The 25,920-nt window shown below is 37.5% G+C and overlaps 1 protein-coding gene across 9 annotated transcripts in view; it reads left to right on the forward strand.

Annotated features, from left to right (window-relative positions):
* The window catches only part of ssbp3a (single stranded DNA binding protein 3a), a 32,775-nt gene that overhangs the window by 3,852 nt on the left and 3,003 nt on the right, over nt 1-25,920 (forward strand). For 2 of the 9 annotated variants that reach the window (XM_079452448.1, XM_079452453.1), the window contains exons 5-13: nt 22,033-22,122; nt 23,522-23,596; nt 23,797-23,856; nt 23,960-24,014; nt 24,263-24,336; nt 24,605-24,690; nt 25,441-25,489; nt 25,571-25,606; nt 25,686-25,752. In XM_079452448.1, the coding sequence (XP_079308574.1) occupies nt 22,033-22,122; nt 23,522-23,596; nt 23,797-23,856; nt 23,960-24,014; nt 24,263-24,336; nt 24,605-24,690; nt 25,441-25,489; nt 25,571-25,606; nt 25,686-25,752 (592 nt within the window). Of the gene's footprint in view, nt 1-21,835; nt 21,950-22,032; nt 22,123-23,521; nt 23,597-23,796; nt 23,857-23,959; nt 24,015-24,262; nt 24,337-24,604; nt 24,691-25,440; nt 25,490-25,552; nt 25,619-25,685; nt 25,753-25,920 lie in introns of those variants that run through there. The other 7 variants (XM_079452454.1, XM_079452452.1, XM_079452446.1 and 4 more) reach the window with 7 other exon arrangements.

Genomic DNA, 25,920 nt, shown 5'->3' on the forward strand with positions numbered 1-25,920 from the left:
CTTCTTTACATCTCTCACCAAGGCTCTTCTCTCCCATAGCTCAGTTTGGCCGGACGGCCAGCTCTAAGAAGGGTTCTGGTCATCCCAAACGTCTTCCATTTAAGGATGGAGGCCACTGTGCTCTTAGGAACCTTAAGTGCAGCAGAAATGTTTTTGTAAACTTGGTCAGATCTGTGCCTTGCCACAATTCTTTCTCTGAGCTCTTCAGGCAGTTTCTTTGACCTCAGGATTCTCATTTGCTCTGATATGAACTGTGAGCTGTAAGGTCTTATATAGACAGGTGTGTGGCTTTCCTAATCAAGTCCAATCGGTATAATCAAACACAGCTGAACTCAAATGAAGGCGTAGAACCATCTCAAGGATGATCAGAAGAAATTAGGAGCACCTGAGTTACATATATGAGTGTCACAGCAAAGGGTCTGAATACTTAGGACCATGTGATATTTCAGTCTTTCGTTTTTAATAAATCTGCACAAATGTCAACAATTCTGTGTTTTTCTGTCAATATGGGGTGCTGTGTGTACATTAATGAGAAAATAATGATTAAATGATTTTAGCAAATGGCTGCAATATAACAAAGAGTAAAAATTTAAGGGGGTCTGAATAGTTTCCGTACCCACTGTATATAAAGTTCAAATGCAAAACCCTCTGAATCCAAATTTCTTTTAAATGGGCATTTTTTCATTCAGGCTCCTACATTTATTGTCATTGATATCAGATATTTCAGACCGGGGAGAGTGTGGTTTTTAGTGGGTTTTGAAGGGAAGTTCATTGTTAAATTTGAATAACATCTCTGTGGAGAGCATTCACTCAACATTGTGAAATAATATTTGACGGAGTTTTGCATCTGGACATTTTATATTTTTATAATTGAATACAGAACAACAGGTGCAATTAGAATGAAGTTTTTCCTTTAAAAAAACGGATAAGCTACACATTAGATATAAATTGTCAAATGAAAGTAAATAAAAGCTAATTGTTCTGGATATTTATGGAGCTTCAATACAAATGACAACGGAACACAGAAGAGTCTAATTAATGAAACTATAATAAGCCAACATCTGTGCAGCAATACAGCAGCTGTGCGAAACGAATGTAACATAAAAAATGCTTGAAATAGAGTATTGGGTATGGCATTTTCATTAATTTAATTCCCGTAATGTTACCTGAAATAAGCTATATCCTCATATTCTAAGTTTCTCAATCGAAAATATGCAGTGTGTTAATAAAGGGATATGTTACAGAAAGTACATAATGCCTGGGTTAAATTTGGGTCTGTTGAGGCCAGCTGCAGAGAAATGCGCTGGACTGCAGGAATAGGTTATATACAGCCTTGTTTTAAAGGTTACTAAGTGATCAAATGTATTAAAACGCTTTGTATTTTCGTGATATCGATTTTGATTAAAGTAATTTTCAACTTTAAAGCTGAATGTAAAGACAGAAGATGCCGCTTTTTTTATCTCAGTTCGGTCTGGGGTGCAGTTTAGGACTTATGCATACTGCATTATGTAGGTAAATGCTATGTTTTATACTTTCACGAATGATAATTAACTCTCTTAACTCTTGTTTACATTACTATCTTGTTCTACCTTACTAACCTTTATTATGCATCCTTGAAGTCTAAAACAAAAAGTGCATAACTTTATTGTAAAAGGAAACGTGTGAACATCGTGGTTTCTTCACCCTGCGCTTTTATTACTAACAAAACGTAAAATAACGCTGAGCTTGCTGATCTATTTGGGTTCATCGATCGATGGATTTTATGCTTCGGCAAAAAATCCACTCGTGGCTCAAAAATTGTTAAATGTGTGGTGTAGTTGTCTGATGCAGTCGTTTCTGACTGTCAAAGACTAGAATTGGTTCCAGTCTCAAGAAAAACTCTAAGTATGTTGTGTCGAGTCTTAGGCCTAGTCCACATGTACACAGGTATTTTATTAACCGAGTTTTCCTTCTTCGCTTTTTTGCGTCCACACGAAACCGCAAAAACACGCTATAAAGCGCTGTCAAAAGCATGCCAAACCAATAGGTCGCGATATAAACCTAACCATAAAACCAGAAGCCTGGAATCTGACGCTAAACAAAGGAGATAAGCATTCTAACGTCATGCCACAAATCTACGGTTTCACAGTCTACACGACAACATTGAAACCGGAGTTTCTTAAAATCATCACCCTGGCCGGAGTTTTCAAAAAGGTTCAGTTTCAGTGAACAGGTACTGTGTTTGCGTGTAGACGAACAGCCAAACCGAATAGAAAAGCTAAGGATTTTGAAAATACCCGTGTTATCAGGACTGATTATTCTCCTTAGCTAATCACATGAAAATTTATTAAATATATTAAGGAGCAATAACAATGTGAGGAAATTGCGCAGTTAAAGTACCAGCACTAAAAACAATTGCACTCATTTTTAAATAACTGAAAAAAGTGTATATTTCCTGAAAAAAAACTACTCAATTACATTAATTGGAGTATTTAAAATGTGTTACTTTACACCACTGTCAAAAGGTTCTTTGTGGAACCAAAAATTCAAAAATGCAACCAATTTTTGAGAGTGTTTATTCTGTTCTTTGTTTCTTCGAAATGTAAGCCACCTAGAACCTATTGTATGAACACGTTTTTGCTGGAAAACAATTATTTGTTATAATATTTTACCATTTCACTGGCGCTTCCAAGACAATTCCAATCATTGTAAAATAAAATAATAAACTATATGCATAATCAAGAAACATATGAGATAGTATGAAAGCATTTGCCCAGAAGGACATGTGACAGTTCCATCATTTGACCCCAAACTCTCTCACACTGGCCCCGGGCCATCGTGTCACCCTTTTACTGCCCTCTTGCACATGTGTAGAAGTTATGTTTTTGCTTAGTTATTGTTAGTCTTAATTTAACCAGTTTAAATATTAGGTCTGTCTGTTTGAAAACAGAAAAACATAGCCAGTTATCATTAGACCACCTGGCCCTTTAGAACTTGTGCTAAATGGTGGTTGATGTAGCGAGATGGGGGAGGGGTGCTTACAGGATCAGATAATATGGAGGCTTTTTCGCATTTTAACCCTGACGCAGCAGGAAAGTGTGTCACACCCCTTCCAACTCCGTTTGGGGCAAATTAATAAAACCTGCCAGGAACCAGGCAGAGAACAGACATTTTATAGTAGAGACTATTTGACTTAGATAGCAAATTGAAGATTGGCAAATTGTTCCGGTCAGTTGTGTATTCCAGGAATACCACAGACACAAACAATTGTTGAGTTACATCCATACAAGTGTGGCTTTCTTCTGTATGACCAGACAGAATTAGCAAGTGCAATGTTTTTTAATCAACAGCTGAATACATAGAAGCAAATGTATATTAGGAACCATTGATTAAATATTGTCAAATCTTTTCACTGCTTAATTTTTTTACTCAAAGTAAAAAATATTATGGGCAGCCATAATATACTTCAGGTGGTTTAAAGTTTTACTCTTAATAGGGACACTGATAAAATGTTTTCTTTGCATTGTAAGCTGCTTTAGATAAAAGCGTTTACTCAAGTATATGAAGACAGACGCTCTTAGCTACTCAAGCTGGATTTGCATTCTCAAGGCTGAACATCTGTTTCAACCGAGTTTTGCTAAGCAAGTTAGTTGAAATTTAAATTCATAAAATTGAAGTTAAAGCGATAGTTAACCCAATTCTGAAAATTCTGTCATGAATTACTCGCTCTCCAGTTGTTTACCTGTATACATTTAATTGTTTGGTTGAACGCAGAGAAAGATATTTGGAAGAATACTGTAACCAAACAGTTTTTTGACCCTATTGACTACCATGACAAAAAAATGACAAAGGTAGTCAAAAGTGCCTCAGAACTGTTTGCTGTCCTGCAAAAAAAAATTTTGACTATTTTTTACTTACTATAGTAGTCAATTGGGTGCAAGAATTGCTTGGTTATAAAGAAATTCTTATAAAGCAAGATATCCAAAATATCTTTCTCTGTGTTCATCAGAACAATGACGTTTATACAGATTTGAAATATCTCAAAGGTGAGTAAATGAAGACATTTTTTTGGTGAACTATATCTTTAAACTGTGTTGCCCTCTTGAGTTGTGAGGTTGGTTACAGCCTGATCACGCTGCATTTGCATACTTGAGTAAAGTATGTTTTTGCCTAAAAGTAAATGTGCTTACTTTCCATGCCGTTACGTTTAGGGCTTTAGAGTAGCGTATCCATTTCAACAGGATAAACAAGTTAGCATCATTATAGTTGTGTCTCTGGAAATATTTACAACCCTCTCTTCTGATGCTTTTATTATTTGTATACAGTTTCTCAAAGGTTTGCATAACAGTGTGCGTTTACAGCCCAGGGAGTAGCAGGGGAGTGGAGAATACAGGAAGGAAGTGAAGAGAGAGATAGAGAGAGAGAGAGAGAGAGAGGTTTTTGGAGGCTGGGGGAGGGGTGTTAGGCCTTGGCTGAATCCTTGGCTTTTTTCCTGTGTGCTGCAGAGAAACAAAACAAAGTGAGGGCCAGGAACATTTCGAGGGGCCGCCATTTGTGTTTTCGTATATGAGCCTGGGGTCAACGGCACGTATCACTCTTTGCGAGTGTGTGAGAGAGAGAGATAGAGAGACAGAGGGTGGGTTAATTAGCTTGCTTGCCGATAAGAAGCACGTAGGTTGTGTGGACACGCTGCGACAGGAGTGGTTAGAAAGGCGGCCCTTTACTTCTGAGCTATTCCTGGAATTTCCTTTCTTTCTCTCTCTCTTTCTCCTTGCTTGGCTGTTGTCTTGCCGTCTAGGTGGAGTGGGGACATGTCTTTGAGGGGGTTGGAAAGTAGCGCTGTGTTCTTGAGGGAAGGCTTAAGACTAACATCTACTTATCAGCCAGAATTCCTCATGATATTGCTCTTTATGAAAATGTTCGAGTCCCCGTTCAACGATAATAGACAATCCTCTCTTGACATTCCAATGGTGGATTGTTCAACTTTTTTGAAAAAATACCTTTTTTACAGCTAACCGACCTGTCATTTCCATAACGACATGCGAGGAACGTAATTGGTCAAGCTCGAAAAAAGAAAATGTCAGCCGATACACCCTTTGGAGCATAGTTTTGTATAAATGTAAGTTTAATTTTCACTTTAGAATACTCTTGATTGCATTTATATCGTGGAATTAGTATTGTAGTTCTTAAATATATAATTTGTTATTGCAAAAACGCAATCTGTTTTTAATTCCAATAGAATTCCTTTACTCTGCCTACGAAGCCTGTCTCTCTAAGGCCACATCCACACGAAGCCAGAGCTTTCCCTATCCGATATTGTTTTTTCCTTTTCACTGCATGTCTCAAGAAATATCTGCGCACTAAACCAACTCAAAACAATGTAGTGTAACGCCAAATCAGTATGTGGCTCTGTAATTCCGCCACAGCGATACACTAAAAATGGAGAAGCAGACTTTGAGCATGCACATAAACTTTGCGCGCTGGGCTGATGACATCATCATATAGAAAAATATAATTAATAAATATATGGATCAGCTGTACACATAGAAACACAACGGTGGCGTTTTCAGACTTATCAAATTTGTGACCTAGTTTAAAAAAATAGCGGTTGCCCAAAACACTGGATCCGTGTAAAATCTTTACGTATACAGCTTCATCAAAAATGAAGCCAAATCTGAACACAGCCGTAGTCTGTGCTTTTATCTACAATAAAAGTGTAGCACTCTTCGCTCTGTTTAACACATCGAAAGTAACAGAACCGAGCATGGCATGTCTTAATTAGCATGGCACGTAAAGCATTTCGGCCCATTCACTTCTCTCCATCTTCTCACCTGAATGTGGTTGTTTGGAAAGGATATGGTTGCCATGACAACAACCCAGGTGGCAGGTGACCTGGGTGGTCTGCCTCAAGCAAACGCTGCCTGTGTCTGCATGCATGTGTCTGCTCACGTTCCCCTCCCCCTTCTCATAACCGACATGGTGTCATAACAGATTTCTTTATGAATTTGAGAGTAAAAAGAGACTCCTGCTATTTAACTGCCTAAGGCATAGCCTTAAACATTTTAGTAGTTTAATATTTATTCATAATTTTAGTTTCGTTTGAATTTCTTAAGGGTAAAAAAGGCATTATTTGTCTGTACTGTCACTCCTCCTTGTTCAGCCTAAATGGGTGTGTCATACTCTATGGAACAACCTTTCCGGTACCAAGCATGTACTGTAAGAATCATTTATTTCAAAGCTTAATGAATGACAGTCTATGCTTTTGCCCTGTCTTTTGAACAAATTGTTAATAGTAGTAGTAGTAGTAGAAGTAGTAGTAGTACTTTTAGTAATAGTAATAATAACCTAAAATAAGCGTATTCATTCGTAGGCTACTTTTGTCAGCATTTCTCTCATTGTCATCGGTAGCAGGTACATTTTCCTACTCTGTGGTTGCTTATTCACAGTTGTTTATTTAATGTGGTTTTTGTGGAAGCTGAGCCATGACCAAGCATTGTTTTCACATACTGTCCACTACTGTACTATCCGCTAATGTCCTGCTGATTTGTTGATGGTGTTTTGTGTTGCGTCTGTCAGATATGAACATGCACGTATATGTGTGTAGGCATCACGCTAATGCTTTTCTTATCGTTATATTCTTAGCGCTGTTATAATGAAATTCAGGTATATGCTCTGATTAAACAGTGGAGTATTCAAGCAGGTGAAGTTGTCTATTTTATGCTCGGCCCACCTGATTTTCTCTGGGCCCACCTACATTGTGATTCCTGGCTATGTCACTGGTTTGTGACGTTAAACACAGTTCCGCCCATACCCTGCCTGCAATATAGTTTCCAAACAACGTTTCTGCATTTGCCAGTTCCATCAGCTTATTAAAACAAATTTACGTGTATTGTGGTGCCCTCGAGAAGCTTATACAGCGACATTTTTTACAACACTGGTAACCACATGCGGGAACCCGTGAGCAAAAGTTCTAAAATGTTGCTTTAAAGGGGTCATATGGCGCTATTAAGTGTTTTTATGTGTCTTTGGTGTGTAATAAGTTGCCCATGCATGTATTAGACACGGAAAATTGCAAAAATGTAAGTACCAGTTAGTAGTATGTATATGCAAGTAAGGTGGGCGTACCTGTCAATTAAATTGCTTTGGAACCTGTCAGTCTTTCACATTGCTGTTAAATGACTTTCAGATTTTTGTTGATATTCAACCGACACTGGACTGTAATGAAAACAATACATCAAGAAATGCTCCTTAAATGAATATGTGGAGGGGTCCCTTTTTTTTCCGTGGGTGAATATCTAAAAAACAGAGATACATACAAAGATATCTAAACATCTATAAAATAAGATGCAAATACCTTTTTCCATTGACTCTATTTAATTAAATGATTTTTGCATTTAGTTTTTATGAAAATGCTTTTCTTCGCAAAATTAAGTTTGCAAAACACACCAGTGTTATAAAAGAGCCAACCTGCTCAAAACACACCTTTCAGAAAAATGATAATTTTGCGGTTCTGCAAACGCAGCGTTTGTTTATTTGTACAAGCCCCGTCGCTTCATACACAACCGCTCGTAGATTCTCCTTCCAAAGATGCTTGTTTTGCATCTTGTGGTCTAATTGCCAGTAATGGCGCTTTTATCAAGGAGGTCAATTGGAGAAGGGCAGCAGAGAGCTCATAAAGCACTCTCTCTGACTAATGACTTTACCTCCGAGTCCACACTAGAACTCTTAAGAGTCTCTCAGCCTATCAAACCATTGCTCAAAATAGTCTTCAGGTCAAACCTTGTGCATTAACCACAGAACCCACCATCTAAATAATTTATTGAGATGGGAATATGTTTACAAGCTTATTGAAGAAAACATTCAGAGACTGATGGGTTGGATGAGTTGGACAGAGGACCTGGATAGAGATTCCTAAAGACCTCTTTTAACAGCTTGCCATCATTTTTAGACCACATTGTTTGTCAGCTACTATTATTGTGAAGTAAGTTGCATCATTTTGCCAAAGTAAGCTCATGGGAGGAGCGGCAGCATGCAGTCAAGGCATCGGTACAAAGCCCCTGAGTGCAGCGAGTGTGTGTTTGCCTCTTCCGTCCGAGTACTGTGTATTCCCAAAGATGAAAGCATGCAGTGTGAAAGCATGTTTTGGATTTATGTTGTGACACTTACAGTTCAAAATAAGAGCAGTGTGTTCAAAAAAAGGGAGTATAGCTCAAAATCCTTATAATAACTTTTATTTCAATACATAAATGCATTGGGAAAACTACACATTCTATTCTAAATCAAAACATTTACTGTATAAAACGAAAAATGCTTGAAGATTTAGCGTCCTTGTGAATCACTGAACTTATATTTAGCTGTATAGCCACGGTTTCTGAGAACTGCTTCACATCTGTGTTGCATGGAGGTATTCCTGCTGAGGACGATAGCACTAAAGACCACAGTTCCTCTGCATTTCTTGGTTTTGCCTCAGAAACAGTGTTCTTGAGATCATCCCTTAAGTTTTCTATTGGATTAAGGTCTGAAGATGGGCATGGCCACTTCATCTGGAACCAAGATGCCGCTTGCTTACTGGTGTGTTTGGGGTCGTAGTCTTGTTGAATGTACTCATTTATCGGAATCCGATAAATAGGCTCAACACCATAGTATGAGAAACATCCCCATATCATGATGCTTGCGCCACCATGCTTCACTGTCTTCACAGTGTACTGTGACTTGAATTCGGTGTTTAGGGGTTGTGTGACAAACTGTCTGCGACCCCTAGACCCAATGCTTTCATAATGCCACAAAATATTGCACCATTTCTTTTAAGGCCAGTCAACGTGTTCTTTGGCCAAATGTAAACTCTTCAGCACATGTTGTTTTTTCAAAAATGGGACTTTGCGGGGGCTTCTTGCCCATTGCTTGGCTTCACATTGGCGTCTTCTAATTGTTACAATACTCACAGGTAATATCAGACTTTCTTTGGTCACCCTGGCTGATCATTGGTCTTTGCCATTTTGGCTATTTTTCGGTCCATTTGAAATGTATTTTTCCTTTCACGTCTTTCTTGTTGCCATTTTAAAGCATTTGATATCATTTTAGTAAAATACTTGCCATATACAAATATAATTTCTTCCAAAAGCATTGACTGATCTGGTTAGTTATGTTGGACTGCTATTGTTTTGAACATAACTGTACCTACAAAATACAAATTTTATGATCGCGATGTGAGCCGTTGCGATTTGCTAATCGCATAAGATGTGAAAATATGAAACACGTCTTTATCTATGCTTTGAGTGGCATTCTTGCTAATCAAATGAGTGTGTGCCCTTATGTTAAGCCCAATCAGCACTGCCCTAGCCAACTGCGTAAACCCATCATTAAAAAAGCAAACAAATAGAAAGCGGGAGAGAGAGAGAGATTATGGTGTCTGCAGAGTCAGATCAATCATATTAGGCAAATAAGTACTAAAGAAAATTCAAAAGACCGCACACACAGCTTCTCATACTCCAGCGTCTCTGCCCCTCTAAAACACAGTCTGTTTCGTAATGCTGGTTTGTACTTGTGTCGGATTCAGACCACAAGTCTCCACAAGCGCATCTGGCAATATGGACGAGGCTTGACGCACGCGCATACCCTGTCAACTCATGCCTGGCTCCGTGTTTCAAACAAATGTAAATTCGATCTAATTGTGAAATTGCTAATTTCACTTAGATGAAATGGAACATTCGGCACATTTTCTACTTGTTTTTAAAATCTAAAATACTTAAAAATCAGCCTATGTAACCTATGTACTGTTTTAATAATTGACTACTCAGAAAATGTTATGGATTTAAGGGATATAATGGGAGTTGTATTTGTTTTATTGGAAACTATAATAGTGTAAACTGGTTTTTGGATTCTATTGATGTGATGTAATCCGGCAATTGGGAACCAATAGAACAACAGTAATTCCTATTCGAATAATGGCCAAAACACACATCAAAAGGAATTTTGTAGTGGTTTAATGGAAACAATTAGAATTTCTGTATTGGTTTTTATTATTTTCTTTCAGCAGGGTAACAATACCCATACTGTGCTTCACACTATAGACCATATTGAGCTGAAGCTTGAATTAGAAAAATCAAGTCGCATTCGCAATGTCAGTAAAAGAAACCGCAATAAGATATTTTCCCCAAATTGCCCAACCCTACTGGACATTCCAGATTAGACCCATTTAGTAAACATGAAGCTGTGACATAAATAAGAGACTCTTATTGAATTTTTCCTTTGAATCATAGAAAAGCAGTTGAACTGACACACTTGTCGGATCAATAACCAACATTCCTTCGCATGAACATGATTCTTGTGTAAATACATCTAGGATTATTCTGTCTGGCATTAAAACTTAAAAACATTGTATATTTCTGTTATGATCTGTCCTCCATGCTGAGTAAAGTAATTCTAGATTTGCTCCAGCTTTTACTATATTATATTAAAGGGGTCCTATTTTTTATTATGTTTATCATGTGCTTAACAATAGATGTTCATGTTTCTATTAAAAATGCTTTATTTATATTTCACCTGTGTGTTACACCGTCATCTCGATTCTCAGAAAACAGGCTGCTGAGTTCCTGATTCTGTGAAGTCCCTTCTTCCGAAACATTCTGATTGGTCAAGCTGAGCCAGTCTTTTTATGATTGGTCTACCACTCAGAGTGTGTGTTGAGATATCACGCCCATTACCCTATCCGTGTTCCAGGGGGCAGGGTCAATGTATATATCGGGATTCATGATTCCACTTACCCAGGAAAAAGTTTGTTATAGTCCCAATGAGCTGTTCATTGTAGTACTACTTGCTAACTACATTTAAAGAAGGGAAGTCCTATCATACCTCCCCTTTAACAGCATTAGGGGCTAATATGTATGTACTTCATTGGTCGTCATTTCTGAATGCGTTGGTTTTGTGTAAAATCTTTTGCCAAAAAACATAAAATTCCTGGTTGATATTGTTTCCGGTCATTGTGTGGGGTGTATGATTATAAAAGGGTTATTTCACAGGCAAAACTAAATTTCCCCATCTTTTACTCATTCAGTCAGGTTGAGGGTGTGACTTTCTTCTTGAAGAATAATGCAGTCAAAGTTATAATACCACATATAATTTTACTCCCAAGCGGTAGAATGGGAGTGAATGGGTGTCTACTTGTTAAAGCTCTAAAAAGTGCATCCTTCAATGAACTGATCGACAGGGCTCTGTGGTCTTAACAAAGGTCTTCTGAAGCGAATCGATGAATTCATTTATTTCTCATACGTAGCACCTAAACTCTGGAACCTTTGATTGTACTGACCACATTCGGCAAGTTTCATTGATATTTTATGTAAGTTGTATAAAGATAATAAATGTGGATAAATATGCACATGCTCCATACTACAATTTTATAAGCACTCTATGGAACTATGATTTTCAGAACACAGCCTTGGGCACACAGGGAGGGGGCTGCTTGAGCAGATGCCCCTTTTATAACAGAGAGGATTGTGGGAGGAGAAGAGCTCAGACCCTGTTTGGACACAGAAAGAGAAGCTACTGGAGATGGTGGCAGATGGAGAGAGCTTATTGCCTGAAGTCGAGCATTTTCTGCTGTATACCAGCCTGAATCCCTAAGGAACAGATGTCAAAAGCCATTAAACTACAAGCCTATCAGTTTTCAGTTTTTCAGTGGTCTGATGGAGTTGCTCTTGACAGTAATGGTCTTGGTTCTGCTCATAGACAGAAATCACTGATCTGTTTTGTTGATTGTATCTGAATGGCTTGAGAATTGCAGAGATGGTCCATTATTGGTAGATCAGATGCTTTTCTTCAAATTTGTCTGAGGCGGAAATCTGTCCTACAGCTTATAGTATCATATATCACACCTCTATAGATCTTAGCGGTTTATGGTCTCTTCATGTCCTAATGCAACCTCCCCCTTTTAGGGGTGTTGTATCACAAAAGTCTCTGTCAGTGTGTCTCTGGTAATCATTAATGAATCTCCAGGGGAACTGCTGACATCAGACAGAAGGTGTTGCTTCAGGCTGTGGTTCGGACCGCTTTCTCACTCTCTCTCCTCTCCTCCCGATTCCTTCCCTTTTTAAGACAAAATTCATCTCGCATGATTAGGACACATGTAGTGAGCATTAATAAATGAGCTGTTTATTTTTCAGTATAAGTATTTTTGGTAAAACTTTACAATAATATTTTATTATTTAACTGCATTAGCTAACATGGGCAGAGATGAACAATACTTCTACACCGTTTATATTCGTTTCACAATTTACCAATACATTTTTAAAAATCAAAGATTTTAACTGTTAGCACACAATGAATTATCATGAATAATTGTTTCTGCATTAACTAACACCAACAAAGATGAATAAACGCTGACAAAACTATAGTGCTCACTGTTGATGTGTATTAGCTAATGCATTGACTAATGTTAACAAACACAACCTTATTGTAAAGTGTCATCATATTTTATAATAAGCCATACAACACAATGCATCATAGAAAAATACATGCATTGCTGCTTAAGAATTTTGTCAGAAAACCTCACACTAATCTAACAAACAATGCATTCACAGTTTGTATATTATGCACTCCACTATTATTGGCACCCTTGGTAAATATGTATGAGCAAAAAAGAGGCTGTAAAAATCAATCTTTTGATCTTTTTATTAAAAAATCTACAATATTCCAACCTTTGCAATTTGAAGTGGGGGAAATATCACATTATGAAAAAAAACTTTTCTCTAATAGGCCATGGTCACAATTATTCGCACCATTGTATTCCAAACTTTCTGAGGTTTGAGAATATATGGCAAGTCGTCCGAATCCATTCCTTCATACAGAATCTCTTAAGATCCTTCAAATGTTGGTGCTCCCTCTTCTTCAGTTCATCCCAGTCATTTTCTATAGTGTTCAGATCAGGGAACTGGGGTGGTTATTGCAGAATCTTGATTTTACGACCCATTATAATATTTCAAACAGAGCAAGTGAGGTTTTGATTTTCTTTATGTGTTGGTATTTGATATAAAACATGATGCCATGTATCTAAACAGATGTCCAGGACATCTGGAATAAAAGTAGGTTCTGTAAATGGAATAAAGTAGGTCCAGAACAATAAAGATCTGGCAACATATTTAACTGTGGACATGGGGCATTTTTTTATCCCTGTGTGCACCAAACCTATCTTGTGTTATTGCTGCCAAAAAACTATTTTTCATTTCATATGGCCATAGACTCCAGTCCTACTTGAAGTTCCAGTATGGCAGATTAATATGGTTGAGTTTGTTTTTGCATGGGAGCAGAAGATTTGTTTATTGAACAGTGTCCCAATCAACTTGTGGTGATGGAGGTGCTGTTTTCCTTTATTTTTATTAAATGCTTTGGCCACATAAATTCTTCTTCTCGCTGTGTATTGAGACAATATAGACACATAGATTCATTCATTGATTCAAATCCTGTTTCAATCCGATTTTCTCTAGTCCATTAAAACTTCTTGATCATTGCATTGATGTTGGAAATTAATTAAATGTTGGAATATTGTAGATTTTTTTAATAAAAGATCAAAAGGAGAATGCAGATTTATTTTTACAGCCTTCTTTGCTTATATTTACCAAGGGTGCCAATAGTAGTGGAGGGCACTGTATATGTATTCAATAAAAAATATGTGTACATATTTTATGGTTTTTAAAAATATTATGTATCGTTTTTGAAATTGCTCAACCGTTGTCGTCTAAGGGTCTGTTTACACGAGACCGTTTTCAAGTGAAAGCGCAAAACATTTTATGCGATTTGGCTGTCCGTACACACAGAAACAGCGTTTTAGGGGACTGATAACGCAAACTTTTGAAAACGACGGTATTCTCATTTCCGTGTAAACCCCTCAGTACGCAAGAATGAGAAAATGACATAGTGCGCATGCGTATTAGGTGTGGGGGGGTGGTATGCGCATGTGCACCCAAACACAACGAAGAAGAAGAAACAAATACAACAATGGCGGATTACATGGGGTTTTTTTTGTGCTGCGCAATAGTTTGTTAGTGCTTCTCCAGCAAAGTGTAGATTTACTACACCAGTGCTATAACCATCAGCGGACACTAATTATTTTCCTACAGCAAAATCTTAACACTCATTCACGGCGACAAAGGGTTTTTAAACGGCGCTTTGGGATCAGACCCGGGAGGACGAGAAGATGGAAGGAAAACTTTAGAATGTCCAAACTTTTCGCCGTCTTGTTTGTTTGTATATGTGCGCTCACTTCTCTTCACTATGAATGAGGAGAAATGCCGCGTATTGTATTGAATGTTTCTTTAGCGACGGAAGTCCGCTTTCCAATAAACCGTCAATCAATCGTCAGGGACTCTTTTTTTTACAAAGTGATGTCACCAACTTCTGGCATGGCATGTTTAATACAGTGTTTTAGTATTTTTTGCGGATCTGTGTAAAAGCGGATTGTTATGATAACGTTGTCGTGTGTACATGAAACTTTTTCAGTTTTTCATCGTGTAAACGTGGCCTAAAGCAGAGGTTCCCAAAGTGTGAAATCCCGGGGGGGGTCGCAAGATGATTCCCAGAAATCTTTTTTATTATTAGAAATAGCGTATGCAATCAATAAGTGTAACAAAATATTAAAATACTTGTAAAGTTAAAAATAAAACCAGGTAAATGAAAAGCCATCAGCCTTAGGAATTTCCTCCCCCTTGATCATGACCCCTGAGGTGATTACATCACATTAACAACATTAGCAACCACATTAGGTTAGGCGCAGCAAGTCCATTTACAGCACCACGTTAAACAGTCCCATGTGCACACAGATTATTTACAGGCTTTAAATTTTGGATATTCTTATTTGTCGAAATGAAACGTTGATTAATATCGACCAAAGACAACGCAGAGGGGCCATCGTCCTCGGGTATGAAAAGAGGCCCATCCATCTGCACTCGGCACTATGCGCGTTTAAGTTGAATAGGTGCATGTGCGCATTTGCGAATGACGTTTGTATACTTCAACCACCTCCGAGAAAATATTGTGGGTCTCGAGTCACGGGCACTGTTATTTTGGGGGTTGTGGGCTGAAAAGTTTAGGAACCCCTGGTCTAAAGCATTTAAGGTGGCACAGCAATAGATATAATTTTATTGCAACTTTCAAATATTGTTGTATTTATGTCTTCACAGTAATTAAAACATTATATTAATACTGTTTTGTACAAAATAGCCCACTGGCTTCACTAGCTCCACTAAACCTATTTTTTCTAGGTATCTATTTTAAGGTATCTGTTCTACCTTAAAGCATCAGCACACTCGGAATCCTACCGCTACCTTCACTTGCACATAACCTGATTTTTATTTTATTGAAACTTTTTGTAATTGCGATGATAGTGTTTAGCTTTTGACAGAAAATTGACAGATTAAAGAAAAGGGTTTGAAGTCATGACTACGGTTGTCTCAGCTGGCTTTCTGATTGGATATCGTTTTGTCCCATGTGACAATTAACAGAGTTCTTGTGCATTTGTGCTCGGGGTTTCCCCCACACATCAGGATTCTTTTCATTCAACATATTGAATATTTACGATTTGCGATCGGGGCGACTTGGATGTTCTTCCGATCAGGTTCAACAAAATTCACTCCTAACACACATCATCACACCACAGGAAAATCTTATAAGATAATCTTTAGAGCCGTTTACAATCATCGGGATTGTAAGAAGAGGAGAAATCAGCCCTATTATCTTTTGGTGAGGCCCCGGCATTAGATTTATAGATCTTAGAATGTTTTAGACCTGTGGATTTTCCAAGAGACTCCAAAAACAAAAGACTTCATCCCAAACTGTTGCCATGACAATGAGGTTAGCCCCCTGCCAAAGAACACTAGAATTAGAGCTGTCAAATACAATTTTCCTGTGTGAATTTTTCTAAGAATACATACCGTTGAATATACAGCCACAAAATCAATTAAGAGACCATTGCAAATTTTCATTCAATCAGCATTTCTAGATGTATTGTGTTTATTCCAGTCCAGTGAACAGTGTTGGGCAAGTTACTCTGAAAAAGTTATGAATTACTAGTTACTAATTACATATTCAAGAGTGTGAATAGATTACTGTACAAATTACTCTTTCCAAAAAGTATTTAATTACTTAATACTTTCTATATATATCCTCTATCAACCTTGATTACATGATTCAAGGATAGATATGAAACGGTTCTTTTAATTAATTAATTTAAACATCACAGGCAATGCAAATAGACTACCTACTTTCCCCACACCACATGGGTTTATTCTTGGATGTGTAAATATATCTTTGGAGCTGGTCAGGAGTACTCTGATGGAATTCTGTTTACTGAAAATCTACAGCTTTAAAACACATGGCCATAAACGTATTAAATCATTGTGAATCATCCTTATAGAGTAAGCTCAGTAGGTTTTGGACCGGAGCGAGTGTTTCCTCTGTGATGTCTCTCTCTCAGTCTTCGTTCAGTATTTGATAATCATTCATTTAACCCCTGTGCTATTGGATCTTATCTGGGTTGAGGTCAGATGTATGGATGGCATCAGATTAAGAGGCTTTGTTACCCGGCAGATGGCACTCATCTCCTCACTCCGTGGAGACAGACGAGTTCATAAGCTGGCTGACACTCCATGTGGAAAGTTAACGTGCAAATACAAAAACCAGTAACACCTGTCCACCAAGTGACAGACAGTATGAGCACAAAGAGTGTGTTTTGACTGTTAAATGGGCACTGTGTGATAAGCTTTATGCAAAGTAGATTGCACGCTTTAAAAGACAAGTTCATCTTTAAATCAAAATTGTGTCATTTTTTTACACGCCTACGTTCATGCCTCAAAGTGCTCTTGTGAACGCGCACCATAGACCGTTGCATAGACTAAGAAGACAGTGGAGAATATATCAAAGTTGTTATTTTGGTATGTTTTTTGCTCATAAACTATTGTCGTTGCTTCAGAATAATTCAGTTTAGCCACTATGAGCGGATGGACCAATTTTGGATGGACAGGAGACCTGGAAATCTCTCAGATGTCACCTAAAATATATTTTAGATTTTGTGCTCCGAAGACGGCGGGAGGTCTTAAAACATGTCGAAAGTCATGTGGGTGTGTAAGAATTGAGTTGAGTTGAACTTTTCCTTTAACTACTAAGATGTAATAGTTTGGGATTAGCCTAATTCAATATTTTTATAGGTCTTTTGAGTGGCATGAATAGTAACTTAATAGTATCAGGAATGGCTGTCGCCGTCCATAATCTTCAAAAGGTTTTTTATTGGATTTTCTTTTTTCAGTTGCCTTCTATATTACCCGGGTAAGGTCCAAAGTACCATAACCACAATAGGTTCAGTGTTCTGTTCATTATGAGGATACAATTTTTTTAAAATAAGGCACACTGGTATACAAACAAATAAAGCTAATTTTGAAGAGTAAAATAACATTATGGATGTTACATTTTGCATTATGGATGTGACAGAGAATGTCAGTCTAAGAAAAAAATGTCTATCAATAGACATGCGTTATGGATGTGACAAAAAAAAGCACGCGTTTTTTTGGGAGAAGACACATTTTGTAGGATTTCTGTGAAATAAAATGCACAATCGTGAAGCAATAATTCCCAATGAATGGAGAAGGGATACCTCTTTATAGAACATAAAATAGTTACTTTATTCTAATTTTCATGTGTCCATTTATGAGGAATATGTAGCATTATGGATGTGACAATCCTGGAAATGGCACTCACCTGACTTTGAAAAATCATGCACTAAAACAAATGTTATGAACAGATATCTCACATGGGTATTTAAACCACCAAATGTTAATATCTGTGCTGTACAATAGTAAAAAACGTTGGGAAAATTGTTGTCATGGTAAGGTTGACATTTTCATGGAATTGCCAGTTTGCTTATATTAAACACAGACCTTACAAAACGAATAATCACAGCACACGTCAAGCAAAAAATAAAAAAGAGACGAAAATAAAAAACAATAATGTTAGATAAGTTGCCTATATTAACAAAACAAGTAATCATTGCACACATTGTGCCACAAATAAATAAATAAGAAACCAATAAGCAGAAAATACGAAATGAAAAACGTTATGTTAAATCAATAAATAAGAAAGGAATACAAAAGAAAAATGTTTATGTTAAATCAATAAATGAGCTAGAACAACTAAACTAAAAAACGTTTATGTTAAATTATTGTCAAAGCACCGGCATTTGAAAATTAGAACAAAAAGAAAATGAAAACTTGACAGTGCTTATATATTCTAATACAAGTTCTTTGCCAGAAAAGCCTCCGCCAGCACTTCAGTCTCATCGGATGATCAATAAAATCAGACTCCTGCTGCTGATCTTTGCTGCGACACTGCAACTGTAGTTTGGTCTTTAAAAAAAATTATTTCTATAAACATTACAATTTCAAAATGACGGTGGGGGTGGGTGGACAAGTAATGTAAGCGGTAGGCGGGTGGACACTGTGTATTACATGTGACACGACTATCGCAACAAGCCTATTGTGAATATTCAAAGACTTTGGTTAATGCAGATAGCAAAGAAACTGATGAGACAGAGTTTTTTTTCAATATTGTACTGCATAATCCCATACCTATAATACTTTATCTAACATTTCAAAGGTCACGCAACCACAGTAAGCCTACTCATCTTTTCAAATACCCCACATACGTCCCACCAGGACGATCAAGTACCCCTCAGCCCAGGATCAAATGAATATATTAGTTTTAACAATCATCTAGCCAGATGCATCTTTTGTGTACTGAGGTCAGAACAGGACCTGGATTTTCGTTTAATGATGTCAGAATGTGAAGTGCAGATTTGTCCGTGGTGCAGGTCCGCTGTCTCAAGTGGCATCTAATGTGCGGCTCCTGAGCTTCATCAAACTCATATCAGATGAGAGGGAAACACAAACATATAATGTTCTTCTTAGACACAGCAATAAAAAGCAATAGTATGGCTGTCACAGTGGTGGTCACTCCGCGAGTATCACTCAGCGGACCACCGTGTATTCTGTGAGAATGACTAGAGGCAAGAAATGAACGAAGCTTAGCTGTTGACTGGTTGTTTAAACTGATTGGTATTGCCGGAGGGCGTGTCCTGAGATCCCCACGGGGGTTAATGATGGGCTGATAAATGAGATTGACACAGGAAGTGGGTTGTCGAATGGGGGAGAAAAATAACTATGGCTGTGGTCAGATTTTTATTTGGTTTAGTCAGAAATTGCGGTCAGGTTTAAACATTACAAAACAAAATGTGTTTGGAAGTGCACAATGTCTACTGTAAGTTAATTATAAAGGCGAACTGAACAAATCAATAATTTTATGTTTAGTTGTTCATGGTGAAAATTTTGGGGGCTTTGTCTCAGCATTGGCAGTCAGTGCTAACTCTTCTCTGACTGTCATTTTAATGAAAAATAATTCATCTGATGTTCAACAAAAGCGGTTCATATGGCTTAAGATTCATACAAAAATGTTGCAGGTCTAATCATTGTGCATTTTTTTAAAGTAACCAATGCTCGCCAAAGGGTACTGTCTGTTTAACATTACCTGGCAACCGGGGAGGCGTCAGGACTTTTTTTCCCTGGGGGTGCTAAGGGGGGGGGTTTAACAGTTTAGAGGGTGGGCTAATAAAATTATTAAATTAATACATTTCTTAGCTAGACAACATGCAATTTTGCAGTTTAAATATGCTACGGAACAGCTTCTTAAAAATATTGTTGTTCTGTATTAGCCTACTACACTTCTCCCATGGGTGCACTTATAGTTAATTATTATATTTATTGTTAATTATTTAAGATTTTGTGACCATTTTAGAACAAGCTTATATTATATGCTGTGCTTTTTTGTTGAAAACATTCATCAATGTGTAAATAAGCCTATGAAACATACGTCGGCGAATGGTTTTGTTATTACTTCCCAAGTTTCTATTAAGAAAGAAATACATATCCACAAGCAAAATGTTTGAGTCCTTTCACTAAGGGTCCTTCACTAGACTAATTATTCCTTCTTTAACCAAAAGTAAACTAATTAATGCTATACTCTTCTGTTCTTTGTATTGAATTCACAGTAAACGCACTTGTTTCAGCAAAGATCACGACGTGTTCCCATTAAGTTCTGATTAATCAAAACGTTGAATAAATTCACAATTGGCCTGAACTCCATATAGTATGTTCTGTAACTACAATTTAAGCTCAGATAGCACCTGTGCTCCACACACAAAAACAATACATCTGATTTGCCACAGCGGGCATGCTTTACCTGCTCTTGAGCTGCTCTCTGGGGTAAAATGGAGAGATTCTCTTCCAGGTCAATGCGATTTGTTTTAAGTAATGTTTCATTGAGTATGCTGCTATCCAAAATTCACAATTTCTTACACTAAAGTACTGGAAAGGATTGACTGGGCAGCCAACCACAAACTCACAAGCTAAGTCTTGATAACAGATGCCAATCTTATCCAAAAAATTAAAAAATATATTGATTTCGGATATTATCAGCTTGTCTGTAATTATATAAAAATTAACAAAGTAATGATATTTTAAGAAATAAAATATATACAAAATGTAATTTGGACTATTCATCATTGGTGGGAGAGACAATATGCCCACCAGGTCTATTGTAGTTACGTTGCCAGTCGTTCACCCCAACCTTACACTACAAATTCATTATTAAATCTCAGTGCTCTGCAAATTGGGCATATTATAAAAAAACATATGATAATAACAAATGAACAAATCAAATATTATTTTGTCCTTCTTTCAGTCTGTAGTATATGTATACTGCATACATATGATATAGCCATAAGATAAATATAAATAAATAATAAATCTGATTATCAGAATTTAATTTGATATATTTATTACTTTTGTATAACTTGCCTTCATTTTAACTATGGTGAGCATTTGAATGAACAGTAATAAATTAATTATTTAAATCAATTAAAACTGTAGAATTAAAACGTGAAATATGTCGTTACTGTGAAATAAAACTATTCATTCCTTGAAATAGGATTTTTGGTCATTCCGCCCACCCCTAATTTCAATAAACAGAAATTCTTAAATAGTTTTACTTAGCTATAATAACCTTGGTACATATACGGTATGTTGTGTGGATGCTTATTATTAATTATCTGTGATTTAAATGGGATGTTTTTTATAGAATTTAGAATTCTAGTTCTCTCTGTATGGTGTCTGTCTGTCTGCCTTTTGAAGAGCACTTGCGAGTCTTCTCTTTTCATAAAACTGAATTGTGATAGGATATTCAATTCTCAGTTTGTAAGGCATAAATGTACTTCTGGCTCATCAACAACAGACTTTCCGTCTCATTTTTGTCCCGGTTGGATTCAAGTGTTGTGCACTTTTTATTTTTGTCCACTTATGTTTTATATATGCACTCTTTTGGTGTTTGATAATCTCACACGTTAATCTCTGCTTGCGTTATTTGGCCGCAGACGTTACAACAGTGTTGACAAAGGAACTAAATTATGTCCCACTTGTCTAATTCAGTGATCCGAGAAGATTATCAATTGTCAATAAACTGAGCAACAAGTGCAAAGTGTTTATAATAATGATTTTAATACTTTATGTATACAAATACTGCCCCATTTGTTTTTACAAAATCAAGTTATAGATACAGATTATTCATTTTGAATGTGTTATTGTAAAGAGGTTCAGCATTATCTTTCACCATCTCCACTCTCCAGTAGGAACGGCTGTGTCTAGATGATCTGATTAAAGGGATTTCTGAGTGAGATGTTGCCTCACCTGTCTTAAATCTCTTAAATCCTAACCTGTCATGTAATCAGCTTTCACCTGCTGACCCAGAGCCGATATTTTAACAGCACATTAGATTGAACTGGAGAGACTGGCCGAACGTTCACCCCTCAGTGAGAGCCTGATAGTGAGCGATTGCTGATGATGCATCTTTATCCAGGGTTATGCCACATTAATGCAGCATTCAGGCATTCAGACTTTTCATATAATGGCACAGCTCCCCACACAGATCACTTCAGGATCTCTCATATTGTTTTTTTACCCTCCACAGAGCGCTGCTGCTGCACCGAGTCCAGTCCTAGGCAACATGCCCCCTGGAGACGGCATGCCAGGCGGCCCCATGCCTGCCGGATTCTTCCAGGTGGGTCACCAATGTTTCTCTCCTCCTCAGCCTTTTACTCTCCTCCATTAGCCATTAATCACAATCCAAACTGAGCTCCTCAGGTGCACAGACATGTGCTGCTGGTTGGAAATCTGTGCACACAGAGGAGCCATTATGCTACAGAGTCTCTGGTCATCTGCCAAGCCCAGCGTCTGAAGGGAACCGGTTTGGTTGCGACCATTAGCTGCTAATGGTAGGCAGGGTTATGCGTGTTCTCAGAGAGCTGAGTTTATTGTTACCCTGCTGACTAGCGTTTAATACGTTGGTTAGATGCAGCAGTGGAGTTACAAGTTCATCACTCCGGAGGTTTCAGAGAGGGTGACTCATCAAAATCTCTAAATGTGTTCTTGGAAGATTTATGGTTTATAGGATGTTTATAATGACCTAATGAAGGGAAGCATTTGGAGAATCTTTCTCAAGCAGATGGTGTCATAACCCTCAGAGGATTTTGAGATAAACACAAGGCAAACATTCTCAGATATTGAGAACTGTAGGACGTGGAACTGGTTTATCCCACTCGTGAACTGTGGGCATCGGTGCATAACGGAAAACTTGAGTTCAATGGTACAGTAGTCTTTTGGTGTACCCTTGAACCTCATTGCCCTCTAGTGGTTACATTTATTCAAAGTTTTTGCTTGATTTTTAAGCCATATGTAATCCATATGAAAAAAGGCATTATACAACTGAAATTCACTTTTAATAATTGTTTCTGCTAATGCCATGATATAAACATTTGCATACATTTGTGTTTCTTTTTTGCATGTTTTCTCTATTAAAATACTTTTCTTTGTAGAACTTCTTGTACATGACAGATTAATGATCTTACTTATACACAGCAGCCCGTCTTTAATTTAGCGGTTAAAGAATAATAACCAAGATCTTTCGAAATTAACATCCTCCTAATCATCCCCATATGTACTAATTGTCTCCTCTTCACCAATAAACTGGTGTGTGGTGGGCGTTCTGGCACAATATGGCTGCCGTCGCATCATCCAGGTGGATGCAGCACATTGGTGGTGGTTGAGGAGATTCCCCTCTTCCACGTAAAGCGCTCTTGAGTACCCAGAAAATCGCTATATAAATTAAATTAATTATTATTATTATCAACTAATCAGATTACAGAATTAGTTTAAAAAGACATAAGCATATCATAAATTTATGATACCTTAAAAATGTTTTTGAAATAAATCTGGATGTGAGTCTCCACTGATCCTATGTGAATCTTTTTCTTTTTGCACCGTTGATTGTTTTCTCTTTATCTGCACCTGACGCTTCCACCTGTCCTGCCTTTGACTTTGCTTTGTCTGTCTCTTGGCATTTGTCTCGCTGCTGCTGGCACTATGGCAACCTCCTCTTTCTCACCCTGCCCTCTCTGCAGGGACCACCTGGTTCCCAGCCTTCCCCTCACGCTCAGCTACCTCCCAACTCTAACATGATTGCGGTACATGGACAGGTAATCATATACATATTAACACAAAAATATCTTTCCTTTCCTTTAACATGCGTTTTTTAAACACACATTTTGGTCTGCTTCTGCTCAAATATCCCTGTTTTAATTAATTCAGTCTACGTTAGCTTTATTTTGGCTACATACTGTTGCAATGCAACAACATGGGGTTGTATATTACTGACTGTTTCTGTTCTCATCACCAGCCCTTTATGTCTCCACGCTATGCTGGAGGTCCACGGCCACCCATCAGAATGGGTAACCCGGTAGGTCCAAAATGATCACATTAAAAACTGTTTCAACAATGTGTACGACCTATTTTTTGGTTGGACTTTCACTTATGTTTTAATCAAATTTCTGTTTTTTAAGCCTCCGGGAGGGCAGCCTTTACCTCCAAATATGATGGACCCTACACGACCAACAGGTATTAAGATGAACATCTTTTCAATTTTAGGAACTACTAATTTAACTAAATAAGAAACTTGATTTACAATTAATACATTCCCTCAAACTATAGTTTTTTTTGCTTAATACAATAAACATTCATTGCCATGTAAGAATTGTATTGCTTTATTAGGTAAATGTCATAAGAGATATAAGCTAAATCTGATCAGGCAAACACCCTTACATTCACCAAAACAAAAGAAAACATTTTTTTCATTATTTGCTCAGGCCATCCAAATATGGGACCCATGCAGAGAATGAATGCTCCCCGAGGAATGGGTCCAATGGGACCAGGACCACAGGTCTGGAACATAAACACGTTGAAATAATTTGTATTAACTGAACATGAACTGCCATTAATACTGTAACTAAACACATTTAAGCTAAACCCACCTCTATAACTGTTTCTCCATATTGAAACTCGTCAGTTCGCTTAACTTTAATGCTAATTTCTTACATTCACATGTCTGTCCTCTTATCACCCACAATCCTCTCTGTGTTCATTAAACTAATCGTGTTCTTGTTCTCTTCCCTCTCGTGGTGTCTTCTTGTGGATGCTGGGTGTCACAGTCTGATCCGTGGTTATCATTACAGAACTATGGCGGAGGTATGAGGCCTCCGAACTCCATGGGCCCTGGAATGCCAGGGGTGAACATGTAAGTTTTTTCCTGGTCTATCACAAACGTAACATTTATCACCATTACGGTTTATATTTTAACCACACCTCAGTGGTTTGGGTTTATTTATTGAACAATTTAAATATTGTGGTTACACTTAAAAGAATAGTTTACCAGAAAAATATTGTGATATCCCCACAATAATAAAAAAGGACAGTATGGATATTTGCTCTTAGATATAAGTAACACATTGCCAGATGTTCTGCCAATTTACTGTGATATTCTGTGTTGTAGCAACCAAAGTGTATTAGGTGAAAAAATGCATTTAAAAAAAACACTTTTGTGGACACACGGCCTAATTCATTATCCACTTAAAAACTTCAGTCATGTCAAAGTCCTGTTTAGCCTTAGTTTGCATCCAGACTGCAAAAGGCAGATGAGTTGTATGGTCAATTTTTAGTCATTTTAGAAAACTGTATTGTAAAGCTTATTTTGTGTTCGACAAAGATTTTTAAGGCTTGCGAGTCTTGTTATAGTTGACAAAAGGAGGTAACTGTGAGCAATCACTTCAGGAATAAATCCTTCTATTCTGAAGTCTCGCTTTAAAGAGTTTTATGAGAAAAAGCACATGTAGACTTAGATTGTGGGTGAATTCAGATGGACAGAACAAGATCGATGATGAAAAGCTTGTCAGAATCTTGGACACGTCATTCTGTCTGAGCTCACATACCTGAGATTTATTTGATGTTCTAAATGAAAACTTAGATCTTGCTCTGTTTTTCTCTGCAGGGGAGCAGGAGTGGGCAGACCGTGGCCTAATCCTAATAATGGAAACACAGTAAGCAACTGCTGGAAAGTGCACTTTGATCAACTCAAGTCCATGATTTCTTACCTGAAAAAGATTTCTTTGTTTTCACAGATGCCATACAGTTCCACATCCCCAGGAAGCTATGTGGTACGATCTGATGTTAGTAGCAGTTTTATTTTTTGTGTTTACTGATTTGCGTACCAAAAATACATTCCTGCTTCAACAGGGACCTCAAGTAGCAGCAGGAGGAAGTGGCTGTCCTCCAGGAACACCAATCATGCCCAGTCCAGCAGGTGAGAGCTTTTCACATCTCTGCCCACATCTCTGTCAGAGATGTTGCTGGTACGGAGAAAATTAGATACTCTCCCAGAACAAGCCTGTGTTTTATGCAGTTAGCCAGATTACTATATAAGCTTCTGCATTGCTGTCTTAGACATGACAGTCAAAATAATGTAATTGTG

This window comes from Barbatula barbatula, assembly GCF_947034865.1.
Source record: "Barbatula barbatula genome assembly, chromosome: 3".
Lineage (NCBI taxonomy): Eukaryota > Metazoa > Chordata > Actinopteri > Cypriniformes > Nemacheilidae > Barbatula > Barbatula barbatula.